This window comes from Lepidochelys kempii, chromosome 2 (genome assembly GCF_965140265.1).
Source record: "Lepidochelys kempii isolate rLepKem1 chromosome 2, rLepKem1.hap2, whole genome shotgun sequence".
Taxonomy (NCBI): domain Eukaryota; kingdom Metazoa; phylum Chordata; order Testudines; family Cheloniidae; genus Lepidochelys; species Lepidochelys kempii.
In genome coordinates this window covers 63076524-63088269 of record NC_133257.1, presented here as the reverse complement: position 1 = coordinate 63088269, position 11746 = coordinate 63076524, and the positions used below count along the sequence as shown (strand labels likewise).

The 11746-nt window shown below is 44.0% G+C and overlaps 1 protein-coding gene across 2 annotated transcripts; it reads right to left on the bottom strand.

Moving 5' to 3' along the window:
* Window positions 1-349: 349 nt before the first annotated feature.
* On the bottom strand, window positions 350-4263 carry LOC140905901 (uncharacterized). 2 transcript variants are annotated; one of them, XM_073329399.1, is made up of 3 exons: window positions 4184-4263; window positions 1563-1971; window positions 350-974 (listed from the first exon to the last, which is right to left on the bottom strand). In XM_073329399.1, the coding sequence occupies exons 2-3, from the start codon at window positions 1966-1968 to the stop codon at window positions 454-456; spliced, it is 927 nt and encodes a 308-aa protein (XP_073185500.1). In that variant the 5' UTR covers window positions 1969-1971; window positions 4184-4263; the 3' UTR covers window positions 350-453. The 2 variants fall into 2 exon arrangements, with proteins under 2 accessions (XP_073185500.1, XP_073185499.1); XM_073329398.1 differs by lacking the exon at window positions 4184-4263 and having other exon boundaries at window positions 1563-2212.
* Window positions 4264-11746: the final 7483 nt, after the last annotated feature.

The window sequence follows — 11746 nt, the reverse complement described above, 5'->3', positions numbered from 1 at the left end:
GCTTGCTGTGTGCTCCACAATATCTGTGAGAGTAAGGGGGAGACGTTTATGGCAGGGTGGGAGGTTGAGGCAAATCGCCTGGCTGCTGGTTACGCGCAGCCAGACACCAGGGCGGTTAGAAGAGCACAGGAGGGCGCGGTACGCATCAGAGAAGCTTTGAAAACCAGTTTCATGACTGGCCAGGCTACGGTGTGAAAGTTCTGTTTGTTTCTCCTTGATGAAACCCCCCGCCCCTTGGTTCACTCTACTTCCCTGTAAGCTAACCACCCGCCCCTCCTCCCTTCAATCACCGCTTGCAGAGGCAATAAAGTCATTGTTGCTTCACATTCATGCATTCTTTATTCATCACACAAATAGGGGGATGACTACCAAGGTAGCCCAGGAGGGGTGGTGGAGGAGGGAAGGAAAATGCCACACAGCACTTTAAGCACAGCACTTTAAAAGTTTACAACTTTAAAATTTATTGAATGACAGCCTTCTTTTTTTTGGGCAATCCTCTGTGGTGGAGTGGCTGGTTGGCCGGAGGCCCCCCCACCGCGTTCTTGGGCGTCTGGGTGTGGAGGCTATGGAACTTGGGGAGGAGGGTGGTTGGTTACAGAGGGACTGCAGTGGCAGTCTGTGCTCCAGCTGCCTTTGCTGCATCTCAACCATACACTGGAGCATACTGGTTTGGTCCTGCAGCAGCCTCAGCATTGAATCCTGCCTCCTCTCATCACGCTGCCGCCACATTTGAGCTTCAGCCCTGTCTTCAGCCCACCACTTACTCTCTTCAGCCCGCCACATCTCCTCCTGGTCATTTTGTGCTTTCCTGCACTCTGACATTATTTGCCTCCACGCATTTGTCTGTGCTCTGTCAGTGTGGGAGGACAGCATGAGCTCGGAGAACATTTCATCGCGAGTGCATTTTTTTTTCTTTCTAAGCTTCACTAGCCTCTGGGAAGGAGAAGATCCTGTGATCATTGAAACACATGCAGCTGGTGGAGAAAAAAAAAGGGACAGCGGTATTTAAAAAGACACATTTTATAAAACAGTGGCTACACTCTTTCAGGGTAAACCTTGCTGTTAACATTACATACATAGCACATGTGCTTTCGTTACAAGGTCGCATTTTGCCTCCTCCCACCGCGTGACTACCCCTTCAACCTTCCCCCCTCCCTGTGGCTAACAGCGGGGAACATTTCTGTTTAGCCACAGGCAAACAGCCCAGCAGGAATGGGCTCCTCTGAGTGTCCCCTGAAGAAAAGCACTCTATTTCAACCAGGTGACCATGAATTATATCTCACTCTCCTGAGGATAACACAGAGAGATAAAGAACGGATGTTGTTTGAATGCCAGCAAACATACCCTGCAATGCTTTGTTCTACCATGATTCCCGAGTACGTGTTACTGGCCTGGAGTGGTAAAGTGTCCTACCATGAAGGACGCAATAAGGCTGCCCTCCCCAGAAACCTTTTGCAAAGGCTTTAGGACTACATCTAGGAGAACCGCAAATGCCAGGGCAAAGTAATCCTTTCACATGCTTGCTTTTAAACCATGTATAGTGTTTTAAAAGGTACACTCACCAGAGGTCCCTTCTCCGCCTGCTGGGTCCAGGAGGCAGCCTTGGGTGGGTTCGGGGGGTACTGGCTCCAGGTCTAGGGTGAGAAACAGTTCCTGGCTGTCGGGAAAACCGGTTTCTCCGCTTGCTTGCTGTGAGCTATCTACAACCTCCTCCTCATCATCATCTGCTTCGTCCCCAAAACCTGCTTCCGTATTGCCTCCATCTCCATTGAAGGAGTCAAACAACATGGCTGGGGTAGTGGTGGCTGAACCCCCTAAAATGGCATGCAGCTCATCATAGAAGTGGCATGTTTGGGGCTCTGACCCAGAGCGGCTGTTCGCCTCTCTGGTTTTCTGGTAGGCTTGCCTCAGCTCCTTCAGTTTCACGCGGCACTGCTTCGGGTCCCTGTTATGGCCTCTGTCCTTCATGCCCTGGGAGATTTTGACAAAGGTTTTGGCATTTCGAAAACTGGAACGGAGTTCTGATAGCACGGATTCCTCTCCCCAAACAGCGATCAGATCCCGTACCTCCCGTTCGGTCCATGCTGGAGCTCTTTTGCGATTCTGGGACTCCATCATGGTCACCTGTGCTGATGAGCTCTGCATGGTCACCTGCAGCTTGCCACGCTGGCCAAACAGGAAATGAGATTCAAAAGTTCGCGGTTCTTTTCCTGTCTACCTGGCCAGTGCATCTGAGTTGAGAGTGCTGTCCAGAGCGGTTATAATGGAGCACTCTGGGATAGCTCCCGGAGGCCAATACCATCGAATTGTGTCCACAGTACCCCAAATTCGAGCCGGCAACGTCGATTTAAGCGCTAATCCACTTGTCAGGGGTGGAGTAAGGAAATCGATTTTAAGAGCCCTTTAAGTCGAAATAAAGGGCTTCATTGTGTGGACGGGTGCAGGTTTACATCGATTTAACGCTGCTAAATTCGACCTAAAGTCCTAGTGTAGACCAGGGCTTAGTAATTTTTAACTTGTTCTTTCCCTATTTTAGCTTCTTCTGATCCTACCTCATTTTCACTGGCATTCACTACGTTAGATATCCAATCACCACTAACCTTCTTGGTGAAAACTGAAACAAAGAAGTCATTAAACACCTGTGCCATTTCCACATTTTCTGTTATTATTTCCGCCCTCCCCCACTGAGTAACAGGCCTACCCTGTCCTTGGTCTTCCTCTTGCTTCTAATGTATTTGTAGAATGTCTTCTTGTTACCCTTTATGTCTCTAGCTAGTCTGATCTTGTTTTGGGCCTTGGCCTTTCTAACTTTGTCCCTACATACTTGTGCTATTTGTTTAGATTCATCCTTTGTAATTTGACCTAGTTTCCACTTTTTGGAGGACTCTTTTTTGATTTTTAGATCATTGAAGATCTCCTGGTTAAGCTAGGGTGGTCTCTTGCCATACTTCCTATCTTTCCTACGCAGGGGTATAGTTTGCTTTTGTGCCTTTAATAATGTCTCTCTGAAAAACTGCCAACAGTCTTCAATTGTTTTTCCCCTTAGACTTGCTTCCTGTGGGACCTTACCTACCAACTCTCTGAGTTTGCTAATGTGTGCCTTCTTGAAATCCATTATCTTTATTTTGCTGTTCTTACTCCTACCATTTCTTAGAATCATGAACTCTATCATTTCATGATCACTTTCACCCAAGCTGCCTTCCACTTTCAAATTCTCAACCAGTTCCTCCCTATTTGTCAAAACCAAATCTAAAACAGCCTCTCCCCTGGTAGCTGTCTCCACCTTCAGAAATAAAAAAATGTCTCCAATACATTCCAAGAACTTATTGGATAGTCTGTGCCCTGCTATGTTATTTTCCCAACAGATGTCTGGGTAATTGAAGTCCCCCATCACCACCAAGTCCTGTGCTTTGGATGATTTTGTTAGTTGTCTTAAAAAGAAAAGCCTCTTTCACCTCTTCTTCCTGGTTAGGTGGTCTGTAGTAGACCCCTACCATGACATCACCCTTGTTTTTTTACCCCCTTTACCCTTACCCAGAGACTTTCAACAAGTCTGTCTCCTATTTCCATCTCAATCTTAATCCAAGTGTATACATTTTTAATATGTAAGGCAACACCTCCTCCCTTTTTTTCCTGCCAGTCCTTCCTGAGCAAGCTGTACCCTTCTATACCAGTATTCTAGTCATGCGTATTATCCCACCACGTTTCCGTGATGCCAACTGTGTCATAGTTGTGTTTATTTACTAGCATTTTGAATTCTTCCTGCTTATTCTCCATACTTCTTGCATTAGTATCCAGATATCTAAGATACTGATTTGATTTCCACCTCCGGTTCTGTCTTGTCTCTCCTTTATCCCTGCTATAACAGCTTATGCTCCCCCCAGATTCTGACCCTTCTCGCAGGTCTCCATGTTTTTGACTTACCTGTGATCTTTGGCACCTAGTTTAAAGCCCTCCTCACTAGGTTAGCCAGTCTGTATCCAAATATGCTATCCTGTGGTTAAAGAAGCTGAAACCCTCCTGGCGACACCATCTTTGCAGCCAGGCATTCACCTCCAGGATGCATCTGTCTCTGCCTAGCCCCTACCCTGGACTGGAAAGATTGGAGAGAACACCACCTGCACTCTCCTTCATCCTTACTCCCAGAGCCCTGTAGTCACTTCTGATCTGCTGAGGGTCATACCTTGTAGTATCGTTAGTGCCCACATGGATGAGTAGCATCGGGTAGTAGTCAGAGGGCCGGATGATCCTTGACAATCCCTCCGTAACATCTCGGATATGGGCCCCTGGCAGACAGCATACCTCCCAGAATGCCATGTCAGGGCAACAGATGGGTGCCTCCGTCCCCCTCAGAAGAGAGTCACCAACCACCACTACCCTATGTTTCCTCCTGGGAGTGGTGGCTGTGATCCTCCCAGCCTTGGGGGTACATGGCTTCTCCTCCTCCTCTGGGGGTGATTCCTCATGGCTCATTGCCAGGGCAGCATTTCAGTTTTCCATCACCATGGTGGGTGGTTTGGAAGTAGGGGTGGAGCACTGCCTGCTGCCAGAAGTGATCAGCTGCCAGTGTCCTCCCTGTAACAGAGCCGTATCCTCCTCCCCCCGGTGGTGTGACAGCAATCCTGTAGCTGGATAGCTTCCTCAGCCTTGGATGTCTCCATGTGAATACTCTTGAGGAATTCCTCATGGGCACGGATGCTCCTCAGCCTAGCCACCTCCTTCTGTAGCTCTCCCACCTGCTTCCTGAGAGATTCCACCAGCAGGCACCTTTCACACTGGATAGTCCTCCCAGCCTGGCTTTCTGTGAGTGGGAAATGCAGGCCACAGTCTCTGCAAATCCACACCAGGATCTGGGTAGAAGCATCAATAGTTAGGTTGTCTGTCTGGATACAGGCACAGGTGGAGGAGACGGGCGCAGCGTTGGCACTGGCGATGCAGCCCTTCCCAACCATAGCGACTATATTATAACTCCCTCCTACACCTTCCCTCTCAAACTCCCCTTTTTGCGGTCCCTTGGTTGCTTAGCCATTGGCTTTTAAAGCCTTCTCTCCTAGGTCAGCCCTACCCCCTCGTTAATCACACAGTGGGAGGGTGATCACAAGGCTGATTTTGGCTGGTCAAAGATGATCAAGGATGATCAAGGGAACAAAGGCTCAAAGAGTCCTCAGAGACACAATCCCAACTGACCCAGTAACTGAAAATAACCTGATGGAGAAAGAAAAACACAAACAGCCAAACAAACTCACTCACCCCAAAGTTAATACTCGTACCTTGTTCGTTCAACAGGGGGATCTCCTTCTCTCCCTCTCAAACTCCCTTGTTTGTGGTCCCCTGTATAATCTTAAAGTCAAAGTAGTTAAAGCATTCAGTGAGGTAGATACAGATTTCACATGAATGTTTTAAAAAGAATTGCATTTTTAATCCTCCAACTGACATCTAATTCTGACATGCACATAGAAAATGAAGCATTGCCTCTTCAAATAGACAATCAGAGTACTGGTTTCCCCAAGCACTCTTATGTTCTAGACCATCCATGACAGGTGTTTGTCTCACCTATTTTTAAAAACCAAGAGGAACTCTTCGTAGCTATTGATGGGAACAGGTGTCAAAGACACTGTTGTACAATCACACAGGTTAGGGCAATTGGGATGAATCATGAAATCTGGAAACAAACCCAAGCTTTCATGAAAACTGTTTTCCTCCTTGTATTACCACCCCCCTTCACCTTTTCCTCATCCCCACAATTTGCCTGCTGTATATTTCCACTATTCTTCTCTGACAGGGAGGACTGAAACAAATATTGGAGCATAGTACATACTATTTTTATGTGCCTGCAGAGATGAATGCAACTTGACATAAGATGAACCCTTAAACTTGGGGTCTGAACATGCCACTTCCACACTTCTTTTTCAGCCACAGCTAGTTAATAAAGCAACAGCAAGTCTGAGATCTTCTGTTAGATAGCGGACTTGATACTTCTAGGCCAGTAAGCTGGGTTCTCTGTTGTGATGCTTTAAAGTATATTAAATGTGTATACTTGTTGTAACCCTGAAAAAAACAAACACCACAACACTTTCCTGCCCCGCCACCAAAAAGAAAAAAACAACTCTGCAGAGATGTAAGAGCTTTTCATTGCCAAACCACAATCCTAAATTGGCAGATATATAGTATCTATGTTATCAAGTAGGCAAATCTAAGGCATAGTTATGTTTTCTTTTGCCTCTTCCCTTTATCTCATTTCCTCTAGATGTTGGCAGCATTTATGGTAATGCTGCCTTCTAGAGTTCCTTGTCACGTTTTAGCTGTAACTTAGTTTGCTTGCAGCTGTTGTGATTGTACGAAGCGATTCCCTTTCCCACTGTTTATACTGATCCTTGTACTTCATAATTATAGAATGAAGGAACTTTAAAGGAGTTCCCTTCCTCCAAAACCCCACATTAAATCAAAATCAATTAAAAGGCCCTGAAGGCCTAGGCAAGAATCAAATTCTTTTAGTACTGCATTCACAGCCCTTTAAAGATTTCCCCACCACTAGTTTATACCTCCTTACTACTACTTCATAAAGAGAGCTTCTGTCTGATGAAGTTGTGTATAAGGTTCTAAAGAGGACTTCCAGTAGTTGATCAGCTTATTATAGTTTACTGCATCATTAGTATGTACAAAAGGAGAGGGCTTACAGAGAAGACAAAAATGATGCTTAATGTGAATGTCACTGATTTTATTTTGTGGGGGAGGAAATAGGTAAGACTCAGAAAATGGAAATTTTTGCTCCAGTGATGTACACCCAATTCAATACAGAAGTAAGTACCATTCTGTGCAGTTTACCAGTCTCCAGAAAGGGCCACAACCTTCTCTCTCAATCTCCCTCATTATGAGAGACACTCTTCACATTAGACAAGCATTTTGCTCAGTTTTATTTGTAGTGATGTCATAAATGTCATCTATGCTTATTTCTGTAAAACTGTTTGCAGCAGGAATGGTGAAACAAAGCATGTAGAAAATATTGTGCTTAAAAAATTAGACCAACATAGTCCTGAAGTCTTGTGCAGCAATAATTTTCTTGTGTCCCTTATTTGGTGTCTTTGTGCCTTATTATATCCCACATCTGGGCCCTGGCAGGTGGAGAGGTACAGTTAACATCCTTCAGCTCTGTGCCATTATATTGCATTTGTTTTCATTGTTTGCACAGATGTAACTGTAAAAACTTTACTCTAATGAGAGCTGTGAGAGCTTGGGAAAACCCACCTGGAAAATCAGTTTGTTTTTTATTTATGTTGTTCTGAAAAGCTCAAACTTGCTGGCTGGGGGAGTCATTGGAAAATTTCAAAGTCGGGGGGGGGGAGTTCAGCAGCAAAAAATCATAATACAAATCCTAGATGAGATGAAATACAATTTAAGGGGAGCCAAAAGTGGATGGTGCCAGTTATCATCCCTTTGGTGCGGGAGATGTGTAAAGAATGGAGAATATCATATAGGAAAGGCAAAGAGACTGCATGGAGGGGAACAGAGTCTCTTCTCACTCATCCATTCTTAAAAAATCCTCTCCTCTTGTGATGAGTTGAAAGTTCTTGGCACCAGGAAAAATAGTTTTACTCTGAAAAACGCCTGTAAAATGGCAGTGTGAGGTGGGATGTTCATTGTGTCCCATTGATTCTATAGAAACATTTGTGTATGTTTACAAATAAAAAGATGTTCTTTCTATGTGTTAGCCCTGCAAACTGCTGGGAGCTCTGAAAGTCAAGGCTTCTTTCCTTCTCAAGTATCACTTTCAGAAACAAGAGGTTTGGTAGGCCAACCATTGGCTTCAGAGATACCTGTGCAATCCCACTGAAAATTTTAACAGGTTGCATGAGTGTCTATAAGTACATAATCGGAAGAATATTACTGGTGATGATGTGTGAAAAAGGAAAAAGACTAGAATGAGTTTCAGAGCTCAGACTGAGTTTGCACAACTGGCAGTTAGGAAAAAAATCCCACCTTTTTACTATCAGATCAGTAAGATGCCACAAAACTATCCCAACGCTGCATTTTTGGAGACCAGCAGCACTTTAAGCATCAGAGTACAATAATTGGAGATGTAGATCATGCTTTTTCTTGGTCACAAATTCCAATATAAGTTGTGATGAGAATATTGTGGTGGGTAATCAACCTGAGGACCACTCTTGTCCTTGTTTGATCTGGAACATCAAAGCTTTCAAATGCACTACAGATCTGAACGGGTTTCTCATTTGCCTGTGAGCTCATGCTCCTTGAGTGGAAAAAGAGTTGTCCTGCAGCTCTGTAAAACGCTGAACCAGGCTTCCTCATGGCAGAGTAGATAGGGGGCTTTTGCAGCAATTTATTATGTGCTTGCTCTTTCAGAGATGGAAAATATAAACACCTTGTTCTTACCTTGTTTTGGACCATGAAAAACATTCTAAATTAAGAGTAGTCAAATAATCAAATGAAAGCATGTACTTTTTTTAAAGGATTCATTAATATTTTTGAGAGTAGAAGCACTAAGTTTGGTTCACTGTGATTTGTAGCATCATGGTTTCTGAATTTCAGCCCACCACATGGTAACTATGAAATGTTCATGAATCCTGGGAGCTTCACAGATTTTACACTCATTGAACTGAGGGCAAAATCGGTCCCCTAAGTCACAATACATTGTTGTTATTTACAGTAATAACCCAAGTGCAGGAGGCACTATACAAACATCTAGAAAGCCAGGATCCCTGCCCTGAAAACTTTCAGAGGGTTAGAAGATGGTACAACATGCAAGGCAAGTTAGCGTGATAATTAATGGTCAGGACTTGATCCTTTAATGCTTTTTTTTTTCTTTTTAATATGTAAGATGTCCCTATGTGATGAGGTGTCTGCCCTACACTGGCAGAAGAGGGGTTAAAGCAGCCCAGGGAGGCTGTGCAGGAGGCAGCCAATTAGGAAAGGGCTTGTAGAGACAGCCAGTCGGGAGAAGGTTTAGAGAGACAGCCAGTCAGGGCGAGGTTCGGCCATATAAGAAGGGCTGCTGAACTGAGCAGCTGCAGTCATTCCCTGGAGTTAGAGGAGGGAGAAGAGACAGCACCATAGTCAGAGCAGTGCTGGGTGGGTCAGGGGAGCATGTGTGGGCTCCTGGCTGACTGCTGCCAGACTGACACCCTGATACAAGGGCAGAGAAGGTGCTAGGGCTGCAGGGTAGTGGCCCAGGGAAATAGATAGTGGGTGTTGGAGGTGACTACGCGTGACTGCCGGTCCCACCCCCCTCCCTTTGCCCAGTTGCCACTGATGCAGGTGGCTAAACCCTGGACTGCAGCCTGCCACTGAGGCAAGAGGCTGGAGAGAGGACTGCTGGCCCCCCGGAAGGGGGGCAGAGAACCTGTGGGGCACAGCTGGAGGGCTCTGTCCAGAAGAGGACACTGCAGTCCTTAGAGCGACACGGATCCTGATGGCAGAAGTGTCGTCAGCGAGAGACCACTAGATGAAGGCACACCGGTGAACCAGAGCTAATTCCCAGGAAAGCCAGCAGGAGGCACCGAAGTGGCGAGTCAAGCCCATTTACACCCTAATTATTCCTTGGCTGGACCATTATTAGCTGACTAATTTGTTGTAGGCAACATGATAAAAGTAGGTTTTGAAGAGTGAGTTGAGTAAATATAGTTGCAAGAATAACTCAAGGCAAAATGTGGCCCTATGTTGTGCAAAATCAAAATGAAAATGTAGTAATTATAGGTCAGATTCTTAGCTTGTGCAAATTGGTATAACTCCATTGACTACAATTATACTACACCAATTTACACCACCTGAGGATCTGGCCCGAAGTGTTAATTAAGCTGATACCTGCCCACTTCTGTAAAGACCATACTAACAATATAGGTTTTCAGCCTTCTATGCTCCCCATTTTGAAAGTTTGGGCAGTTCTATCTTGTTTTTTTCTCTCCCTCCATACTTTTTTTTTCTCCCTCCATACTTTTCTGGGGTTTTAGTATGTGTTTTTCTACAGAGGTCTTTACAAATTAAACTGTGCCGGACAGTTTCCTCCTGTTCATATACAAATCGCCCCTAAGTCTCTGTTCTCCTGGGCACCTCTGTGACAATCAAATTCTTTCATTTTTGTGGTAGCTTTGAGTTATTGATACAATTGATTTAGAATGCAGCATACTTGGGATTTTGTTCTATTGGTTACCTGGGTTTATTGGTGCACTTCCAGGAAACAATTCTCTATATGGCCTGGAGATTGTCTGCTGTATCTTGAAAACAGTCACAAAGAACAGAACTGAACTTGGAGCAAGCAGGAGCAACTCCCATGGAAGTTTGCAGGTCAGGTTCTCTGATAATATAAACGAAGATGTAGGTTACTTACAGGTTAAATGTTGTTCGGGAAACGGGTGATAAATTAATGCAACTTTCACCAAATTTGGCATTCACTGTGCAAGGTGAGTTTAATTTACAGTCCAAGGAGGGAAGGTGTAGCAAGAAAAGCAACCTATAGGCATCTGTTAAAGATAATATGGGCCTAATACTAATATCACTTGTACCAAGAGTAACTCCATTGAAGTCAATGAAGTTATACCCATGTAAAATCTGTGTAAGTGACATCAGAATCCAACCCCTTGACTTCACTCATGTTACCCTTGATTTACACCAGTGTAAGTTAGTAGAATCAGGCACAATGTGTAATTAAGGGCTTGTCTTTATTATGGGGATAAGTCTACCTAAATTATGCTACTCCAGATATGTGAATAATGTAGCTGGAATCGACATAGCTTAAGTTGACTTACCCCAGTGTCTTCACTGTGCTGTGTTGATGGGAGACGCTCTCCAGTTGACTTTCCTTACTCTTCTTGGAGAGCTGGAGTACTGGAGTCAACTGGAGAGTGCTCTGCCGTCGATTTAGCAGGTCTTCAGTAGACCTGCTAAATCGATCCTTGCTGCATTGATTGCAGCAGCGTTGATCTCCCCGTAGCGAAGACAAGCCCTTAGAATGTTCAGTACACTAAATTTAGCCCAAACACTCTATTCAAAATAATTAAGCATTAAAGAATATATGTGCTTTCCAGCCAGATGTTTTATGATATTAATGAATCTGTGTAAAATAATGCATTGCCCTACAGAACCAATTGATATAATATTATGCAATATTATTAAGAACCACAGTCTTCCTACAACCTATAGAATGATTAATACATCACAAACAACTTTTCCTTTAACCTTATTTATCTGTTGCTGCCTAAGATAGGGATTTATTATTTTATTTCTAGATGCCCATTAAATGATTAACACCAGATAAGGGGGGAAAAGACAGTTGGTAGTACAATATCAATTATAATGGAAAACATCCTGGTAATACAACATAGCACCAGACATTTCAAATGTTTTGCGAGACTCCAAAGAGCTCCACGGTAATATGACTTTTTAACACATTGCTCACTAGTTAAAGGGTATTCAACCTGATCTGTCTTTGTTGATAGCTGATATTAGTTGACATTTTAACAAGGTTCTGTATTTGCAAAAGCAGCTTATGGCACCACTTCCAACATCAGAGTCTATCACAAAAAACATTTTAACTGTTTTGCAAACAAACTTTCTTCCAGTTAATTATTAAACAGAAGAACAGCTTGTGGTATATGCTTGGAACTAATTTTACTATATATAGTTGGAAATGACAAGAGCACATGAAGATGTGACTGAAGCCTGGTAACATTTAAATACTCAGTACTTCCTCTGTTACCTTGACTAGTGTAAAGTTGGTTCCCAAGGTAAAAAC